At 38.3% G+C, this 22,782-nt stretch overlaps 1 protein-coding gene across 1 annotated transcript in view; it reads left to right on the forward strand.

Annotated features, from left to right (window-relative positions):
• Positions 1-21,859, forward strand: part of MCPH1 (microcephalin 1) — a 114,355-nt gene extending 92,496 nt beyond the window's left edge. Inside the window, exons 13-14 of the mRNA XM_060788506.2 lie at positions 19,850-20,087; positions 21,325-21,859. Of these exons, the coding sequence (XP_060644489.2) occupies positions 19,850-20,087; positions 21,325-21,386 (300 nt within the window). The 3' untranslated portion in view covers positions 21,387-21,859. The remainder of the gene's footprint in view (positions 1-19,849; positions 20,088-21,324) is intronic.
• The last annotated feature ends 923 nt before the right edge of the window (positions 21,860-22,782 follow it).

Raw genomic sequence — 22,782 nt, forward strand, 5'->3', positions numbered from 1 at the left:
ACTATTCGGATTTGGATTATGCAGATTTGGAGTAGGCCAGGGAATGCATTTGAACAACAAAATGATTTTAATTAAAGATGCATTTTTAAATGTAATTTTGAGAATTGTATGGCCAAAATTGTACACATTCAAATTCCCTTGATCTCAGTGAACGAGGTGATTAATTTTGTAACTGAAACCAATGATGGTCTAAATGGTCAGTTTCCATTCAACTGTTGCAGATCTTCAAAAATAAAATCTAGTTGCTTTTCCTTCTCTTCAGCAAAAAAACACATTTATGTAATTGTTTCTTCTTTCTGGTAATTCTTGTAACTTTCAACTGTTCTGCTCATGATGCTATGTTGCTGTCACTAACATTTTTGGGGACACAAAAACAGATTTTGTCTTCATCATTAGGCTTGAAGAGTCTTTCAGTTTTTATCAAAGGTGAGAAACTACAGCAACATTCCAATACGAAGTTAGAGATATTAGGTGCAGTTTATATTTGGGGCTTCCCGAAGAGTTTCCATTGTCTATAATGGGAAACCCCTCAGCAAGAGAGTCCAAAAGTGGCGGATAAAAATCAGGAACCTCGATCAGTAGCTGATACTGAATGAGAAATTCCCTTCTGGGCACACAGAAGACTGGGTGACTTGAAAGGCACTGAACAGACTGCGCTCTGGCACCACAAGATGCAGAGCCAACCTTAAGAAATGGGGCTACAAAGTGGAGTCCACGACATGCGAGTGTGGAGAAGAGCAAACCACAGACCACCTACCACAATGCAGTGTGAGTCCTTCTTCTTTCTTCCAGTGACCAGAGGCACTCAAAGTGGCCAGCTTCTGGTCAAAGAAAATTTAGTGTAATGCCAAGTTTTTAATTTTGTGTTTTTTTTATACATTATAACTATATTCTCAGTTCACTTCTGACACTATAAATAAAAAAAATGGGAAGCAGATTTTACAGGAGATAGTGTTAATTTAGAAGTTATCTGAAACTGATTTCGCCATTTAATTCTCACCTAAATTACAAACATTCCCTAAAATATTGTCTTTTCTTCCCTTTAAAATGTAGGTTTCAGAAAGAAAGTAAACATGTATCATTTTGCTTGAGCAAGTTTCCTAGTGGATTTTTTTAAACATTTAATTGTTTAACATTAATTCTGTCTTCCATACATCTAGAACATTGCCAATTTACACTGGTATCAGGGGGGTATAAATACATGTTACCTCAACTTTTGGAGTCATATGACTCATTCAATATTGATGTCAGAGAGAATGAAAAGGAAGTGAGAAATTGGGTAAAAGGAATAAACATCCATTTTAGAGCAAAAGGATGCTTATGGCACGAGTAAAGTAATTAGTTCCTGACATCTGTTTCCCTCATAGAAAAGGGCAGTCACATGTTAAGTGTTTTCTAAAAACAAGAAATGGTGGTAGGAAATGTGGACTCTAATGCATGTCAGTGTGCTTTTCACAATGAATAGGGTTTCTATAAGATAGCCGGTATTCATGGACTGCAAATCCCTCTGAGCTTACCTTGCCAAAAAAAGGTCTGCCTTAGGATGGCCATAAATTGGAAATAACATGAAAACACACAACAGCAAATGACTTGCCTAGATAAAATCTCAAATGTCAGAAGTGAGGTGTATACATTCACTAAGGATTTTCCCATCCTCTTTGCTCACTGCAGTATTTTATGTCCTCTGCAAAGCTTCCCTTGAAGATAATAGAATGGAGCTGCATTAAATGTGCTGCAGAGGGTTGCAATTGAAAGGAGAAGTGGAAAACATCCTAGACCTGTGGTTTTCAACCTGTCGGTTCCCAGATGTTTTGGCCTTCAAATCCCATAAATACCAACAGCTGGTAAACTGGCTGGGATTTCTGAGAGTTGTAAGCCAAAACACCAGGGGACCCACAGGTTGAGAACCACTGTCCTAGACAGGATCTTGAGATCTTGGCTGACCTGTCAAAGAGTACCATCTCTTTAAATAAAAATGTAATGGTCATTTGTGAGATTAACATAACTCAAAAACCACTGGGCGAATTGACACCAAATTTGGACACAATACATCCAACAAGCCAGCGAGTAACCATCACTCATAAAAACACTGAAAAACAAAGCAGAATAGACTTAAAAAGCCAAAAAAATACATTACAATACAAAAAACATATACACAGACTGGGCCACAGCAACACGTGGCAGGGGACGGCTGGTATTCCATAATTGTATACATGCTCTCCTGGCTGCAGTATGTATTGCTTTAACCTTCATCTGCCACTAAGGCAACTGTTGCATTTCTAAAGTCATTGCAAAGTTTCATGCAGCCAACACTCTAGTTTTGAGGCATCCTAGAATGTAACACTATACAGATTTCCTGTTCTAGGTTGGCCTCGCAAATGATACACCACTGTATGTCTTGATCAGAGTGACAGGAATTATTCTCTTATGAATTAATGAGGAGAAAAATTCTACACCAAGACTATGCTTGCAAATATTATTTCCAGGACTTCCTAATTCTGCAAGTGTGAGATTACATGCTTTCTTCACTATTCTGAATCTGTCTATGAGTGATTATATAAATACTATAGGTGAAGCATCCCTGTTGGTGTAACTTCACTTTCTAAGCAAACTTATATGCGTTTAATATAATTAATGCTGAAAGCAGGAAAATCAGAATTGCTGTGTGCCTATAGCAACACTAAGGTGAATCTATTCAAAGGGTTTTCTTGGCAAGATTTGTTCAGAGTGTATGTGTGGGGAGAAGGGGGTGCTTTTTCCTTCCTCTGAGGTGACTTGACCAAGGCCATCAACTAGGTTTCCATGGCCAAGTGGGGATTCGAACTCTAGTCTCCAGAGCCTTAGTCCAACACTCTAACCAATATATCACATTGGCTCTCAAAATCAGAATAAGCCTCCTAAAACAAATAGTATGTTCTTTTTTCACTTTTGGAAATACATCTACTTTTTTCTAATGCTGCTATGCTTTATCCAAATGCATCCCAAAACGTGTTAAAGAAAATTTCTGAATGAACATGGGTTAGGGAAGGGAGATTGAACACCTTCTGTGAAACTCAGTACTCATGCCAAATACTAGTAGTCCTCTAGAAGAGGTTTAACACCAATGTATGGCATAGCTTTGAAAATCATAGTTTGTTATCTGGGGCTTCAAATTGCTTACTTCCATTTACAAAGCCAAAAACAGGAAACAGTGAAAGTTTTTAAAAATGGGTGATTGTGTTTGACATACTTGAGCCATCCTTCCAAATTAATCCAGATTCTGAACATGCCTCATGTACCTGAATGCCACCAGAATACAAATACTAGTGTTGAAGCTTGCCTCTGTCTCAAAAACAAAACAAAAAAAAACACTGTAGTGGACACACCATCTGAATGTCTTCTGAGTCATAAATGGTCTTGAGCTCCAGAAAGCATAAAATTTAACATCACACACAACCAATGAAGTTTATTCTTTAAATGCCTGGAGTTATACAACTTCTACTCTACTTACCACTTCTTCACATGGGGCAGTTTTGTCCCATTTTGTCACTTTGCTTTGCAGCAAGGACAGGGCCTCCCATGCGCCATCACATGATGCACAGTAGGCCCAGCCCACTTTCCTCTCAAAGTTGGGGTGAAATGCCAAAAGGAGCTTCTCCAAGACTACAGGGAGGAAAATTTTGGGCTGCACCCCTTCTATTTCCCCATGTGAAGGCAGAAAGGGTGGCGGGGCTACGAACGTTGCTGCATGTAGTCGACCCTTTCTGACATCTGGTAGGGGGAGGGAAAGGGTGCCAAAGCACCCTCTCCCATCCCCTCCATGTAATGAGGGGAGGAGGGAGGGTGCACAGGGCGCCATGAACCGCCCTGCATGCATTCCCTTTCGCCAGCGATTGCTGGCTCAACTGCACAGGCCATGTGAAGAGTTCTTTAAAGACATTGCCCAAAAAGGACAGATACATTCCCTGCTCATATAGCTGGTTTGTGGAGCCAAGTTGTTTAAACATGGTCTCATGGCTGCTTCTGTTAAAGTGGCCAGATTGCTACCCTTTTTAATGCAGCCCAAATAATTTCTATACAAGGTGATAAGAAAGTTATTCTGATATATTTTGTCAGCCATGACTGTTTCATACATGCCAAGTGAAACAAGTTTCACATATGCCAAGTGATCCTTAGTGTCAAGCACTTGGTGAACAGAAATGTTTGAGACAATTCCCAATCAAACCATGGCAGGTAGAAATATGGATGAGTAGACATTTCAGGGAAATCATATCTACGGTATTCATTCCACAAGCCCCTGATACATTACTCCATAAACTATTGCATTAGTGTACCATACAACTACCATAGCCGCAGTTTCACCTAAGTACATCTGAGAAAATATGTTCTTTCTAGTAATGTTTTAGATCATCCAGGCAAATACGTGCTAGAAACTACCATGGGATTGCATGGGAGGACCTACCACATTGTCAGAGAGGATATCATACCCATGGTCTCCTGTTTTCATAATAAATGATTTCTTTCTAGGAATGTTTTAGATCACCCAGGTAAATCTGTGCCTGGGTGATCTAGAAGCTACCATGGGATTGCATGTGAGGACCTACCACATTGTCAGAGAAGATACTATATCCATGGTCTCCTGTTTCCATAATAAATTCAATAATGTTTCCCTTGAACAGGGGTTGCACTTTATATGTGTATTCTGTGTTTTTCTTTTCTTTTTGTAAGGATTGAAGTATTGCATGTAGCTATGTGGAATGTTATGTAATACTTTGGATATGTGGGAGTTAAAATTCATGTCCCCGTATAGATCCTCAATAAGTATTCCTATTGTCTGCATACAGTTCAATTATAATTACAATATGGTACCAATAAACAATATATTTAGCAGGGAGAGTTTGGGTGAACACCACAGGATAGCTGGAATGTAAGGAAGAGGCCATGTCATGGTATTTGACCCAGTGCAAATCCAGCTGTTTTTGAGATGGGTCTATGATTCCTGCCAAAGTTTGTGCATTCTTATTTCTTTTCTTTTTGGCTGTTTCAGATAATTTTTAATATTCAAAGCCTGAAAGGGCAAGATACTTTGGCCAGCGTTCTTTTAGATAGAGAACTGGAAAGTAACACTAAATCATCTCAAATAGTTCTGACATGTTGGATTTATTATGGATTTAATGTGTATATAGAAAGTTATAAAAATGTAAAATGTCTACTAACATAATTTCTATTGAATGGTTTAAAATGGTGTCTTCTGGCTAATTAACCATTTGATGTGACTCTTGTGTAGCTTGTTCTCACTTCTGACTTATGGCAATCTAAAACAACTGTCTCACTGAGGCTTTTTTGGCAAGATTCAATCAGATGGTATTTGCCATTGCATTTCACTGGGGTTGCGATGGAGTGACTTACCCTGTCATCTATTGGATTTCCATGGCTATCACAGCCTGTTAACAAAGCCAACCAAGCCAACAAAACCATTATATGAAAATATTTTTCAGTAGGAGGTACATTAGCTGTATCTAGTCATCTCCTCTCCATATGCTAAAGAGCAAAGGTAGGTTTTTAATTTTTTTAAAGAGAGAAGGGCTGTTTTTATCTCTTTAGGGAGGGTGTTATAGATTATTTATGAATGTCCCCCAGTTGGCCGGCTTTTAACTTGTCAAAGCATGTGACATATCGAGATAGGAAACATAGCAGTACATGCAGATAAGATCAAAACAAGAGGTCTTGAAAAATAATTTATTTAAAAAGGTGCTAAGGATTGCATACAGGCATGTAGCCAGGGAGGGGGGGGCTTGAGGGGCTTCAGCCCCCCCCCCCCCGAAATTCTCATGGTGGTTCACGAAAAGGCCTTACTGGTGCATTATTTAAACTGTTACGTTTATTCATATCATGATCTGATCACCATACTCAATATATATCCCATATGCATGGGGGTATTGGGGTAATGATACAAAAGGTTTGCTAGGCTAGACCCTCTTTCAGTCAGACTCAGCCCCCCCCCAAAACTCAGCCCCCCCCCCCGAAAACCCCCCTGAAAAAAATTCAGCCCCCCCCCCAAATGAAATCCTGGCTACGGGCCTGATTGCATAACTCACCTGGAGCTTATAAAAAAAATTGGACTACTGTTCCCAGATACCTTATATACTCGAGTATAAGCCACCCCAAATATAAGCCAAGGTACTTAATTTTACCACAAAAACTGGGAAAACCTATTGACTCAAGTATTAGCCGAGGGTGGGAAATTTCAAAATAAGAATAGATACTAATAAAATTACATTAATTGTGGCATCAGCAGGTTAAATGTTTTTGAATATTTACCGTATTTCAAAGAAAAACAGTAAACTAGCTCTGTAAGTGGAAAAGTAGGGCCAACAAAAACAATATGGTATAAGCGATAACTTAATAATGATGGTGATGATGGTGTAAAATAATGTATACTTATAGACACAGATATAGAGGTACATGGAAATCTATTGATATCTTTATGTATATAGGATTTGCAAAGACCTACAAACATATGAGGAGAAATTCATATATAAAACCAATGTATATAGATAGATACAAATATATAGGTACATAGGGATTGCAAAGTATTGCAGGGGGATTTCAGGGGGAAATGCTTCTATAAAATCAATGGATATTCCTGACTTGCAAGGCCTTCTCTCCCTCTCCTTTCCCTTTTCAAAACATTCCAGCCTGGGAGGTGAAGCAGAGCAGAAGCAGAAAAGAAAACACACTGTTTAGTGAGGGGAAGATGAAAGAGAAATATATATTGCAAGCAGTGGCCTCCAGGCTATGCTGCCCGGCCTTGACCCCATTATAAGCCGAGGGAGGATTTTTCAGCCCATAAAAAGATCTGAAAAACTCGGCTTATCTTCAAATATATACAGTATTTCAGTACAGCACAACCATGATAACAGTGGTTAATTTCACCTATCATGGATTTGGTTTAATAATTTGCACCAGTGGAAGATGAACAGATGGCCAAGTTGACATTTGAACTAGCAGAAAGCACTGATGATGTGGCTCATGTAGAACAATCAGCACAGTATTTGGTTTCTCCAATCAAAGATTTAACAGCCTTCCATGTGATGATGATGGTGGTGGTGGTGGTGGTGGTGATATCTTTTATATTTTAGCAACTTTTCTGCAAGGCTTGGTGTATATTATAACATAGTGAAATACATTAGATAAATACATAACAATAGATAAAATCATAAATCTTTTTAAAACACATAGATTAAAAACACTTAGACAAGATTAAACACAGCAAAATCCATTATAGGTATACAATAACAATTTAAAATTCATAGATTAAAATTGATTGCGTAGGCCTGCCAGAAGAGAAAGATCTTTAATTCTTTGTTGCTGTTTATAGTTGTGGGAATGTATAAAGAAATCCCATTGTCCATGACTTCAGGAATATATCTGGCCTTCTGCATGGACACTTCAATCTATGAGGAAAAAACACCTTTATTTCATATTCCTTTTAGAGATTAAGAGTTCTGTCTTGAAATAATCCTCTAATTTGCAGGATACTTCGTGGTTGAGAGACCACTTTCCCCCAAATATGTGATGACTCAGATAAGAATCTGCCTGCACATCTGCTATACAATAATGGATTTTTTATTTAGAGAAATTATATTTCTCTGCCTCTATTTTCTACAGTGTTTACTTAAATTCATGTTATCTTTAAATACTATACCAGTGTGTGCTAAATAAAGATTTGGATGCAGAATATATTACACTGAGAAGTTATCTATTTGCCATGTGGAACAGATAAAGCATTTTTTATTTGGTTAATACTGTGTATGCTGCAATTTACAGCAGCTTTAGACAGAACAGCTGAAGAAACAGATCTTCAGTGTTTAACATTTATAGCCTCTTAAATCTTAAAACAGGACAACATAGTTTTTCAGTATTAGATGGCTGTTTGAAAATCCTTATTGACTCTTGATTTATTTCTGGTGGCACAGTGGGTTGAACCACTGAGCTGCTGAACTTGCTGGCCAAAAGGTTGGTGGTTCAAATCCATGGAGCGAGGTGAGCTTCTGCTGTTAGACCCAGCTTCTGTCAACCTAAAAGTTCGAAAACACACAGATGTGAGTAGATCAATAGCTGCTGCTTCTGCGGGAAGGTAATGGCGCTCCATGTAGTCATGCTGGCCACATGACCTTGGAAGTGTCTACGGATAATGCCGGCTCTTCAATTTAGAAATGGAGATGAGCACCAACCTCCAGACACGACTAGACTTAATGTCATTCGGAACCAATAAGAAGCTTCTTTGCACACTTACATGAATGTTTATCCTTTTTTTCTAGAAGTGGGATTGCACAGTGATTCTTTAATATAGCCATTGATTAGCAGATTATTTTTAGTGTTATCATTCAAATCCAGAGAACATGCATCTAAAATTAAAGTTTTCAAACTAATAAGAGTTTGTTCCTGAAATTGTTAGCTAATTATACTCAGGCCCGTAGCCAAGATTTTGTTTCGGGGGGAGCTGAGTTTGATTCGGGGGGGGGGGCTGAGTCTGAGTGAAAGAGGGTCAACCTTAGCAAACCTTTTGTATCGTTACCCCAATACCCCCATGCATATGGGATATATTGAGCATGGTGATCAGATCATGATATGAATAAACATAACAGTTTAAATAATGTACCAGTAAGGCCTTCTCGCAGACCACCATGAGAATTTCGGGGGGGGGGGTGGCTGAAGCCCCTCAAGCCCCCCTCCCCCCAGCTACATGCCTGGTTATACTGCAGTACATTGCAAAACAAATATATCTGCATGTGCTTCCTTTTTCACATTTCGAAGTTTATCTGTTCAAAGAGCTAGATAACATGGATGGAGAACTACTTCCGTCATCTAACTGTTGAAAGAAATATGAAAAAAAAATCAGCCATTACTGAAAAATAGAGCACGATTCCTAAAAGCATACAGATTTTATGCCTAAATATTACCAAGGGACCCAATAAAGTGTTTCAGAGTCCTTTCATTGTGCTTTACCAGAGGGACTACTTAGCACGGATGCATTCAGTTGTGCTAGTGAGCTCTTTTGCTCTTTTTTTTAATGGATTTCCCCTGCCATTTAAGTTCAAATAAAGCTGCAGATCTGAAGGATTATTTTAAGAAAACTTTAGTCATTTTGCTTCACACAAAGTGTTTTTTTTCCATAGTTTTAATAAACGTGGTGATGTTGGTTCTGGAGTGGGTCAGATGCTGTTGGATGTAACTCTGCAGCCCTAGTGATGCTCATTGGAAAGGAAGGCTGAGAGTTGTAGTTGAAATGGTTTCCATTGCTGCTATAGCTGAACTATGGCTAAAAAGACTTGTTGAGAAGTAGTAGAGGGCTGGTAATAGTGAAACTTTTTTTTTCTTGCATGAACATTGAAAAAGACCATTTTGTTCCATGCATGTTGTGTGTTGATTCCATACATTTTGTTGTCTCTTTGGCATTTTGAATCTTCTTGATCCTGGAATAAGTAAACTGTTACCTAAATGTTTCTGGTCACCTGAATATCAAGTGAAATGTGTGTGCTAGAAATAATATCATACGAAAGCTGACTGGCACAACCTGGGGATCACAACCAGATACAGTGAAGACATCTGCCCTTGTGCTTTCTACTATTCTGCTGAGTATGCATGCCTAGGGTGGAACACATCTTACCATGCTAAAATAGTGGATGTGGCTCTTAATGAGACATGCCGCGTTATCACGAGGTGTCTGTGCCCTACACCACTGGAGAAATTACACTGTTTAGCCAGTATTGCACCGCCTGACATCCATAGGGAAGTAGTAACCAATAGTGAAAGGACCAAGGCAATGACATCTCCAGCCCATCCCCTGTTCGGATATCAGCCAGCACGTCAACGACTTAAATCTAGAAATAGTTTTCTAAGATCTACAGAGACACTCGCTGGAACACCTCAGCAAGCAAGAATCCAAAAGTGGCAGGCTCAAACCCAGAACCTCAATCCATGGCTGATACCAAATGAGAGACTCCCTCCTGGGCACCCGAAAAACTGGGTGATTTGAAAGGCGCTGAACAAACTGCGCTCTAGGATCATGAGATGCAGAGCCAACCTTAAGAAATGGAGCCACAAAGTAGAGTCCACGACATGCGAGTATGGAGAAAAGCAAACCACTAACCATCTACTACAATGCAGCCTGAGCCCTGCCACATGCACAATGGAGGACCTTCTTGCAGCAACACCAGAAACACTCCGAGTGGCCAGCTACTGGTCAAAGGACATTTAATAGAATACCAAGTTTGCAAACTTTGTGGGTTTTTTGTTTGTTTTTTAATACAATACAACTGTTTGGTTCACTCTTGATATGATAAATAACTAAATAACCTAAATGTTAAGAATGACACCATGCAAAAGGTGTTTTGCTCCAGTTCTTTTGAGTGTGTCCTTCCAAAGAGCAGCAGGGAAAACCGCAGATTTTTTAAACCCAAGTCTGGAGATGGGTGGGTGAAATATTGCCCACAAAAAAAATCAATGTTAATGGCATCCCCCCAGAGGTTATAATGAACCGGACACAATAATAGGCCTTGCCTCGTGGCCTATTCACCTCTACCTTCCTTCCCCTCTTGCTATTGTTTCCCACCTGACTGAAATTTAGACAATAAGCCTCATGGAGCAGAGACTTGTCTTTGGCACATTTAGCTCTGTCAGCTAGTACATGGCATTTTATAAGAAATAATAAATCAGTCCTCTCACTAACACAGTGTTCTTGGAGCATTTCTACTCCTCTAGAACATGCATAAGGCAAAAGAGAGAGAGATGGGATCCTCTTCAGAGCCAGGAAAGTAACTTAACAGTGCAGTGTTTTTTCAAATGTTTGCGGAGCCTGTGATTAATTATGCTTGTTTTCCTCCATCTCTTTAATTAGAGTGTTTTTATGTTTGCTAACAGAGACGTTGGAATGTGGTCAAAAAAAACCCTGAAATTATATGGACAGGGCTTGATGCAATATCTTATTTGTATAGGAAACACTACATGTTTGAGGGTTGTTGTTTTTTTTATATATTAAAACAGGAAGTTCAGTAATCCGTTTACAGCAGAAACAAAAAAAAGTTCTCAGGTGCTAATTGAGTCAACTGCTGTTAACTACAATCGCATGCACTCAATTTCCTTCTCAAGTTTTGTGTAGCTTAATTTTAAATTTTAAAATTATGCACAATTTTAACTCTTAAATATGGATGAATGAACCCAAGAGCACTGTCAGCATCATGCTATTTAGATCCTAGAAGAGGTTTATTTTTGAAAATACGAACAAATTCTACAGGATCCAGGGTTTTCTACAAATCTATCAAAATTACTATTCAGAGTAATGTTAGCTAGCAGCTCCATATCAATGAGATAGTGAATCTGCTCCCATTTTTAATCTGAACTTTAAAATTGCTATACAGTATTCCCTCACTTATTGTGGGACGCCATATTAATTTTAATATGTATACATTATTTTATATATTATTTTCTTACTTATGCTTCCTTACCCGCCACCCAGCCCATCTCAAGGGTGCCTGCCTGGCCTCCGCAGACCCCTGCAGAGCCTCAGGAACCATGCAGGCAACAGCAAGCCAGGGAGGCAGGCCTTCCCCACCGCACCTCAGGCCACCGCACTTCGGGGGTCCCTGATCTCCACTGGATGTAAATATTTTATATTTTATATTAATATTTTCAAAAACCCACAAACAGCGAGTCCGCTAAAAGCAAACTGCGAAGTATTTATTTATTTCTCGCATTTCCATCCCGTCCTTCTCAACCCCCGAAGGGGGACTCAGGATGTCTTAAAATGGGCCCCATTCCAAAGCCATTACATAACAAATTACAAAATTAAAACCACAATTAGACATAAAAGCATAATTAACAATACATAAGCAATGGTTAAAACAGTAAAACGGTCTCCAGCCATATCGTCATTCCAGTCATATTCCCTTAAAGTGCTGCTTACATCTATTGTCCAAAAGCCTGGTCCCAAAATCATGCCTTTAGTTTCTTTCAAAAAGCTAGGAGGGAGGTGGCCAATCTTACCTCTGTTGGGAGTGTGTTCCATAGCGGGGGGCCACCGCCGAGAAGGTTCTGTCTCTCGTCCCTGCCAGGCACATTTGTGCTGTTGACAGGAGCGAGAGCAGGGCCTCCCTGGATGATCTTAGGTTTCGAGGTGGGACATAGGGGTGGACGCATTCTGACAAGTAAGCTGGGCCAGAATCGTATAGAGCTTTATAGGCCAAAACCAGCACTTTGAATTGGGCTCAGAGGTGGACCAGCAGCCAGTGGAGCTGGCACAACAGGGGGTGGTATGCGAGGGAACACTGTACATCGATGAATCCTATACCTCAAATATAGCAATCACTATAGACATTTGAAATGAAACTCATAGTAGATGTCCTAACTAACTGTCTTAAGAGTCTAGTCAGCACTGGTTTGCAACCAGGTCCCTGTTTTTGTTGAAATAGATTATGGTTAGTGCTACTTTAGCTCCAGTGCTTTTGCACCCAAGCAACCCCACTGTGTGAGACCCTAGATAAAGGATACATTTTCCTCAGGGGCATGTAACCTGATATATATTGGACCTTTGGTATCTGCTGTAGTTTAGTTCCAGGACTGCCTGTTTATAGCGAAATCTATGGATGTTCAGTAGCGTAGTAGAACAACAACACTAATAATGTATTTGTGTCCCACCTCTCCTCATGGCTCAAACTTATATAAAATAGAAAACTCAAAATTTGTTTTATAGAATTTCTTCTTTTGTGGGAGGGATATTTTCAGGTCATAGAAGATTGAATCCTAGATGCAGGAGGGCCAGCTGTACAAGAACATTTTGTTTTTTAAAATAAAACTGACAGACGTTAGGTTCTAATCTTGAAATGGAAACCCGTAGGAAGACAAGTTCACTATCTTTGAGGTTAGAGTATTAAACAAAGCTGCTAAGATCTTAAACAGGGATGGGGGACCTTTGGTCGACAGGCCATGCATATCTCTCAGAAACATCCTTTATGTCTACATCTTTGATCTTCCTCCACATTCTCCCACTGTGTATGCATATGTATGTGGGTAGGAATAATAGTGTGTATATGTGTGCTCTTGTGTCAATATTAATGGTAATGTATGGAGCTTGGACAATGTGAGCTCATGTACCAACAGCAGTGTGACCCTGCCTAGTGCCTACTTTGAGATGTGACCTATTTCACTTCTGGCACACAGCCCTACTTGCTTGCGTGGAACGCATTCAGCCTCAGGCCAGTAAGGTTCCCCACCCATGACCTAAAGGATGAAAGTGGGACACAGTCTTTTTCAAAAGCTATTTGTAGATTCTCAGGAGATTTGTGTTCCCTTCCCATCACTTAACTCCAGCGGCTGAAGCAGAAAGGATGCTTGAATTTGACTTTATTTTAATTTTTTGAAATTTGGCACAGCGCAAGGTACTGTCGGGCGTCTTAATGGCATCTTAGCTAAAATTAAAGAATAAAGAATGTACTCGGCCTGTGCTTTTAATAATTGTAGTTTGTTTTAGATAGAACAGAGGGTCTAGCATAATGCATATTTTTGGTTAATAAAATAAAGAGTGACTCTTAATGTAGTACTTCATTTATGATGAACTAACAACATTGTTTGGGAAAGAAATCTTTAGGGAGCATGTTTGCCAGGCTTTTGCTTTCAGCAGTACCCCTGACACTGTTATTATTGGAATAAAAACTCTTTCAATGCATCTGAGCATTAAACATTCACAAGTTGCCTTGTATAATCCAAGCAAGGCAGAATTGGGCCCTAACATTAAGAATTTGTACTCTCATGAATGAGCACAACAGGCAAAATTGATTCCATCAACTCTAGAGGTTTGGTGATTCCCATTCTCATCTGAAACAAGAATTCCTTATGCTTCTTATAAAGCCTTGTATTTTAAAGTTTCCTTGTCTGCACATCCTAATGGACCATGTAGCAGATGACATGCAGACCTCAGCCTGATACTCCAGCAAGCTGTTGGCCCATCCTGCTGGACAATACGTATCTAGATGAACAGACAACCTCGCCTGACAAAACATGCATAGGTTTCTGTGTCCCAAGGAAATAGCATTATATTTGCAACAGTGTGCCAGCTTTTCAAAGCAGGAAGAGTTGAAGGTATGTTATGGAGACCCAAACCTTGATGTCATAAGCCTTGCCTGTAATACTACTTTTTCTGATAAGTCGGGAGCAACAACATCCCTCTTTAAATAGTGATGGATAATGTTGCTTTTTCTTCTTGTTGTAATAAATAACATATACTCTACTTGTATTTCTTCTACTTGTTATTGGCAGGGCATTTTGAAGGGACTTTTACAATCTATGGCCATTTTAACCTGAAATAATATCATACCCTTTAGTTAGTCAGTTTGCAAATCAGAATGAATAATGGAAAAGAGTTTGTTTTAAAAATTGTAATAAATAACAGTAACAGCTTTTCACCAGATCCAGTTAATTTATACACTAACTATATTGTGCATGAAGCAGGATTAGACATGGAGGAAGATGTGAAAACTGGATGGAGACGCATCAACAGCTTAAGATATGCAGATGATACCATGCTTCTAGCAAAAACATTGCAAAGATTTTGAACAGTTACTGAAGGAAGTCCAGATAAAAAAGTGCAAAAACAAGTTTACAGTTGAGCATTAAGAGAAAAAAACATAACCTTAAAGCAGACAATTTTCCATACTTTGGCTCAGTCAAATGGAGACAGCAATCAAGAAATCAAAAGAAGACTATGGGCTTGTCCACACAAGGGGCGGGGGGGCCCTCACTCATCTCAAACCTGGTACTATCAGGCCAATGTACAAAAAAAAACATACTCACCTCAAACTTGGTATGATCAGACCAGACTTTGTGGACTAGTGGTTATTATGGCCATTTCTGCTTCTTTTAGTCTTTAGTCCAATTTAAGAAAACTTGCTGATTACTCCAGAACCTCTAAGAAACTCGTGTATGCTCTCCCTCCCCCTCCCCCCTTGTGTCTTTGAAGTATGGACAGTAGAATCAAGTTGGATTTGGGGTGATTAGTGGATTAGTGGTTCTTATGCAAAGGCTTTGTTGACTAGTTTTTTCCGAGGCTTTGTGGACTAGTGCTTCTTATATGGAAGCTTTGTGGACTTTGTGGACTAGTGGTTCTTATGTGGAGGCTTTGTGGATTAGTGGTTCTTATGTGTATTAGTTAAGAACCTTCCCAGCTCCCCCTGACGGAGCAAGTGAGTCACTTGGAAAACCCAGATGGACTCTGATGCCGTTATGGATTCATTATGGATCTGTAACTGTTTTGCATTCAGTAAGACGATAATGACACTGTTACCATACTCATAAATATTCCTCCCAGCTCACTTTTAACAGCCACCAGCAACATTGAGCATCTTGTTCAAGGAGGATATTTCCAGCCCTCATCCACTAGCCAGTGAAGCTAAAATGAGAAATTATGACGGGATCCTGCCTGTGTTTGTTGCAGCCTCCAATACTAGTGTGAGGAGGCTAGAAACATTGCCCTCCTTGCACACTAAATGGCAGCTGAACAATACCTCTACACTCAGTATTTCAGAGTTTGAACAGGAGACTTTACTTAGTTATGCATCTGTAATATATGAAAAAAATGGTAATAACATTTCATATATTTCTAAAAGGCTATGTTTTTAAACTTTTAGAATCACTTTTATTGTTTGCATTTTTAAATAGTCAAGATTATAGTTTTTCCTACCGATGAATATTGGGTGTGTGTGTTATCACATACATGAGTATATAGTACTCTGGTTTTTCTTCAGATCCTATATATTTTGTGTCAGTGATCACACTGTGCCATTATTAAGGAGGTGGGGTTTTTGCTGCTCATCAACAACTCTCTTTACATCCTATCCTAGGTATATCTTTCTTGGGACCATAACTCACATAATTTGGAAACCAATATAGATGTGAAAAAAGTAATAATGCAATATGGAGTGAGAGCCATAACAATTTTGAGATCACTAGACATGGTAATCACCAGTTTGTATTAAATTTGAATAGTTTGGAATGTGAATTAATTTACTCTCTCTTTTAAAAATGGGGGGGGGGAGTTTAAAGCATTTAGATTATTAATAAAATGTGCTTAGGGGTTTTTTAAAATGTATTTTATACACATTGTTTGGTATTTCATATACATTTAGAATGTGGATACAAACAATTCTTCTGATGGAAATGTTGTTTGCTGCACAGGAAAAAGTCATTCAAACATCATCAAGTATGAATTTGAATATTTGCCAGATAGCAGATTTATCTGCCAAGCATTTTTACAGAATATTCCCACTGGAATATTGTCTTTCAGACAATTATTGAATTTTAGCTTTTCTTATCAGTGTGTGAGAGAAGTAAGGCTTATCTACCAGTTCGCAGTGTTAAGTCACATTTTAGTCATATTGTCTGAATTTTAGTTTCCTCTTCTTTCTTGGATGTAGGATATACTTGAACAGGGAAGAGAGGACAATCCTCTCTGTATTTTCTCAGAAATACAATCCACTGAACAATGTAGCTTATTCTCACGCAAGTGTGTAGGGGATTTCCATCTTCATGTAGTCCATTGGCCTTTCTATATGTGTAAAATAGTCCACAAGGTTCAAGGTACAAGAGTAATCCAAAATCCCAAAGTAACAGGACATCCAGCATAGGAATGCAAGGAAACGAGAAAATACAAGGCAAAATAAAATCCAATAATAAAATCCAGGAACAACCCTTCAAACTTGGAAGCATGAAACAGGAGCAAAGACGTGAAACTAGAATTCCCTCAGTAAGCTTGACTAGGACTTGGCAGGAGCAGTTGTCTGAATTACCAACGTTGACCAGACTGGCCAGGAATGATCCCGGCCTCTCTAATAAAGACATGAAGTCATGCTTCCTCCCATGAGTTTCTGCTATGGGTTTTTTCTGTAAGAGATGCTGTGACCTTTGGAAGTTCTGCTGAGCAGGCCGAAGTTTCCAAAAACTAAGCCTCCTATCTACCAGCTCATTATCTTGCAACACATTATTTTCTGCACCTGGGGTTTCATACTCTGAATTCTTTTCCCTAGAGAACAGCTCCTCTGCACTAAGTGGAATGTGACTTTCACTGACTGTTGGAAGCACAAACCACTCATTTTCAGAATCCCCATGATGTATGTCCACATAAACATGAGTACCAGGTACAATCATGGTACAACAGACCGGGTGAGATCTGTCCCACCAGTGGAGACTGGCATTCTTAAAACTTTTATTTTCACCTACACCTGATAACTTCACTGGATATTTGACTTTGCATGTACACTTAAAATGTGATGGTATGAATCATGCAGGTAAATCTGCTTTGTGTTTAGTTGATTTTTAAAGTCTTTGGAATTGTTCTAAGTAGGTGTCATGCAAGGACAGGTTCCCTTTGGCTATCCAACAATTTTTGGACTATAATTTCTTTTCCATTGCCTTCCTGGAGTAAACTCACAGGGAATGTGGGCCAAAACACTTGAAGGGCCAAAGTTTATTACATAAACGTGTATGGAATCCTGGTTTGTGAGGCTATGTATGACATGTAGTAACTACCAATGGTCTAATAGCCCATCTTAATTTCATATGTGAGCTTGGGTGTCAACGTCATTGATGCAATAGTTTGAATACACATATGTTTTAGCAATTTTTGTAGAAAATGTGGCTGGGGAATACATCTCAATGAATCCACTTGTATTTTGCTCTTAGATCCAATTTTAAAGGACTTTGGGGAACAATTTTGAAATCTCAGCCATGCAGCCTACAAGTATATTTGAATGTACAGTACAGCTTGATATCACTAAAAGTCTTAGGTCTTTTAATTTTGGTGTATAGTGATTTCCAACTTTTATTTTGAAAGATATAGAGTAGAAGGCCCACCCCACTCTCTAGTTTTCTTGTCAACTTAAGCATATTTTCAGAATAATAAGAAAAGGCGCTGTGAAAATGAAACGACTCTTTTATTACAACCACAGCAAATAAAGACTTTCAGAAACAAGGTTGAACAAGCAGGAATTCCACAGATCTTTTAAAACATTTCTTCCAAAATGTGTAAAACAGCAGGATCACAATCAAGTTAAACTGTATGTATGTTCCTTGTGGCAATGTAAGGCTCTTGCTGGGTTTTGAACATAAACAGAGTTTGTCAGTTCTAATCAGCTTCAGATTGGGACTTTTAGGGCTCCAGGCTAGCAAAAGCGACAGGACAATTTTAGCACAACGTCTCTTGAAATCCGATTTGATTATTAATTTTAGATAAAGTTATGCTAGATTAAAGTCTCCTGCAGATTGTTTTTCTTCTTTTGGTTTTCCATGATTAGCCTAAACAGGAGATTACTTTCTGTCTGATGAGAGGGAAATACTTTTTTTAGTACTTAAAATGTTTGAATTGTATTTATAGTGAAGTGGTTCTAGCATTTTAAACATCATGTATAATATCCATGTTCGTGTGAACATTTAACTGTTTAGCTGAAGCACTTTATCTTTTCCTGATACATACTTTGCAGTTTATTAAAGTCAGTGTATAGAAAATGCATACACACTATACCATTTCTTAACTATCACTGAAAAATCAAGCTTACACGCTTTCTCTGACATCACCTCTTAGGCATAATTCCTATTTTGTTCCTAGCATTAGCTATGCTTGAGTCTTATTTTTGCTCTGGCAATAGCACAGTTAATATATTTTGTATTAATATTATTATAATTATATTAATTTTCTCCAGGTCAGTGTACATGTAGAGTATCTCCCTTTCTTTATCCTTATAACCTTTCACTGATACTAAGAGTGACGAGCCTATGCTCAGCCAGGAAACTTCATGGCTGAGAAGGGACTTAAACCTAGACTAATATTAAATGAAGTACCGTCTTAAATCCTTGTCAATATCACAATATTGTTCATACTCTTCTGCTTGTTTTCTGACTCTTTAAAGATCAAACACACATGGAAGATTTTAAAAAAAATTCCCCACTGACCTGATATTAATTTGAATATTTCCATTATTTAGCCACAGCTTTAATAAAATCCAAGAAATACCTGTTTAATGTGCCCTAATAACGAATGCCTCTGTAAGTACATGAAGATAGAGAAAAGGGTTCATTCAATTCTGAAAGTCTAGTACATATGCTCAGCACATGATATTACGTCAGCATAGGCTGGATCTAAAAGATCCCTAAATCACTGGATGACACGGATTTTCCTGCATTAGATATATCATAAGCTATTTAGGTCCTATTATTTTTGTAGTTGTTAACACTTGTTCAGCAGAATCTGAATGTCAATATGCCCTTGATTTATTGCACTTGATTTGGTTTTTACTGTTTCGAGTTTGAAGTAGCAGTGATGAAATGTTGTTCAATGGAATTTATATTCTGGTTGTCTATTACTAGAATAACAGAAGGATAACACAGTCTGCGTTTTAGGAACATCTTTTTGTAGAAAGCAGCCATTGAATTTGATAAGAGTAAAAAGGAGCATTATAGCAAAATATATTTCAAATGTTTATATAGATTTAACATTTCATAACACACAGAGAGAGAAACACATAAAATTTTCACGTGCAACATGTTCTAATGTTCTGTATTGATCTAGGTCAAGGATGTCTCAAGAAATGTTGCTATCTAGTTGAGTAGCAGACCCAAATCAAGATACATAGTTGAAGTTAGCCAAATTATTCCAGCACAAAAATTCTCAAAATAGCAATAATCAAGTAACTAACAATTTGCTTGTGAAGGACAACCCAAATCTGGTGCTTCTACCAGGCAGTTGTTCTTCCAAACATTTGACGAAGCTCTGGTACGAGCATCAAAACATAATAATGTGAGGTTCCCCTCTTCTTTGACGCAGATCTGCCGATTTCAGCGCTACCTTCCTAACAAGAAAGATCACCAGAAACTTTTTTCAGATCAGCCCATAATGTACGTCTCACATACAAGTCAACCTCCCTGCAAGAAACTCTGTGAGTTAATCAAGCTTTGTGGAGGAAGAGTGTGTAAAGCAATCCGTGATGCTAAAATCTGTATCGGCGAATGCAAGATTGGCAAGTACACTGGCATACAGTGTTTATCAGAAAAATGGATTCTAGGTAAGAAACCACATTTTTACTTTCTAGCATATGTTTAACAGCTGAGCTGCTGAACTTGCTGACCAAAAGGTTGGTGGTTCAAATCCAGGGAGCGGGGTGAGCTACTGCCAACCTAGCAGTTCGAAAACATGCAAATGTGAGTAAATCAATAGGTACCACTCTTGCGGGAAGGTAATGGCACTCCATGTAGTCATGCTGGCCACATGACCTTGGTTGTGTCTTTCTTTGGCTTAGAAATGGAGATGACACGACTAGACTTAATGTCAGGGGAAACCTTTACCTTTACTTTAACATAAAACTATTGCACCCAATACTTGAAATAAATATATTTGCCATGGCTTTTTTCCTATTCCTAAGATCAGGGGGGAAATCCTGTTGTCATATCAATTTATCATTTGAATTCATTTAAAGATTTCCCCCATTTAATTGGAGACAAATTCATGTCAAAGGAGTGCTAATGAAGTCGAGGAGGAATTTAGAAGGGTCTCGCCCTGAAGGAGAAATAGGTGCTTATACAGTGAAAAGATTGTTGTGTAATCTCATTGTCTGAACAATGACAGCTGTCCCAAGTATACGTGCATTATTTCCCTCCTGTCTCTACACAAAACCCTTTGGTATAGAGTGAATTTATGAGTGAGACTTGTACTTAGAAGAGGTAAGGGAGCGATTAGTATGCTCCCATCAACTCAAATTAATTCAACACACTTCTAGAATGGGGAGAATAGAGCCTCAGTAGTTTCATGGTCCAGAGAGAAGACCCTGCATTCTTTTCATCAGTGGATCTCCCAGTTATCTGATTGATTTTATGCAGAGACTGGGAGGAAATGCACACATCCAAAAGCTGATCCTAATTTCATCATATATCAAAATATTGTCTGAGCATTAGTGACATTCCTGTGATTAACAGAATATTTTTTTTCTAAACAGTCTGCTAGAAATCAATGTCTAGACTTTTCTTATTAAAAATCAAAAGATGGTTCATAGTCTTAATGTTGTATATTTTCAGTTCTATACTAAGCTATATCTCAGTTGGATGAGTTAAGTGAACTGAAACTTAGCACTGCCTTTCACTTCTTGGTACCTTAGGACAACACTTTTTCTTGCCTAAACAATTTAGGAATATGTTGGGTCTTATACAAAGGGTGTCACTTTTTTACATACTAGGGCAAATGATACATGTTGATTCTGTTGTTGATTCTGTGTTCATTCTAAATAATATTCTTCATTTTCCATCCAGATTCAATAACCCAGCACAAGATCTGTCCTCTGGAAAACTACACATTGCACAATAAAGTTTAGCAGCTATAGGATTATTTATTAATGTCACAATCTTTGAAATTCATCTGGCAAACTGAACAGTGAGTCATTGCAAGCTTCACTTCGTCAATGGAACATTATTTTAAAAAGTTGAAAAATACAAGCTTTATAAATATGACTCCAGGAACTTCCAATATTAAGAAGTAAGAGAAGTATTGAGAAGTAAATCTCATGTTTAGTTTTGCAGACTGTAGAGTCCAAAGCAGGGAAGAGTCAGCGAGCATTACATAGAGAATCCTATTGTGCTAAAGTCAGTATTCTAATTCAGCGAATGTTACATAGGACTGTAAATAGAAACCTTTATCTGGTTGCTCATGAAGTCAAGGCCTAGAAATTATGAAGATGAATAAGACAAAAACTTTCAGCTTGAAAAATATTTGTGTTCTTTGTAAAATCTCAGCCATTGCCTTTGTACCAATGTTTAATAAAGATGTCAATAGAAGACTGTCTGCCAATGAGGAGCCACCTTTCATGGACAACCATATGAACCCTTTACTGGGGAACAACTTGCTGCCGAGACAACAATATATCACAGGCTAAAACAGAACTATTTTAATCAAAATTGACATGTGAACACATGGTTCCCAGTAAACAACAGAATATGATGTTTAAAATGTTACCAAAGTCTTTTCGCCCTCTCATAAATGTTTTCACACGCCAAAAAAACCCTGTCATCACTGATTTATGTAACCAAACAGCCTAAACTGGTTTTGTCATAAATTCTCTTGAAATGAATTTTAAGTTGTGAACAGGGCAACCTCTTGGGACAACTGCTCATTTTTATTAGGCACATGTGTAACGATTTTATAGCGAGAGATTAATAAAGATATTTACAACAAATGTATTTATAAATGACAGTCTGGAAGCCATTGCTTTCGTAAAAATACGTCCCACTTGGCAAATACGGTGTTTTGTGCATAAAGATTCATCATTAAACATACTTGATTTAGCGATTAACGTGAAAATTTGTCCCAGGGTATCAATAATAATTGGAGCATATGCAACTAGGGCACATTTTGTCTTTTACAAGGATGGGTCAAAAAGTTTTGCCTCCTGTGTTATAAAAACGTTATGAATGACCACATAACAGATCATAGCCTGAACTGTCATCTACACAAAACTACCGTTGAACATAGTCAACACCATCAATTTGTACACATTTGCACCATTGTTTAACCCAGGCATCGAAACCATTTTGGAAAAATTAAGGTTTTGCTTCATGATCCATGATTTTAAAGCTGTTTTAAAGCCCTGATTTGGCCCCTTCTGATTTTTACCTGTTTGGACCTCTGAAAGACAACCTACGTGGTTTCATATTCAATGACTTGGATGACATTAAAACAGCTTTAAACGACACAAATGTGAACAAATCAATGGT

The sequence above is a fragment of the Anolis sagrei genome, chromosome 1 (assembly GCF_037176765.1).
Source record: "Anolis sagrei isolate rAnoSag1 chromosome 1, rAnoSag1.mat, whole genome shotgun sequence".
In the NCBI taxonomy this organism is placed as follows: domain Eukaryota; kingdom Metazoa; phylum Chordata; class Lepidosauria; order Squamata; family Dactyloidae; genus Anolis; species Anolis sagrei.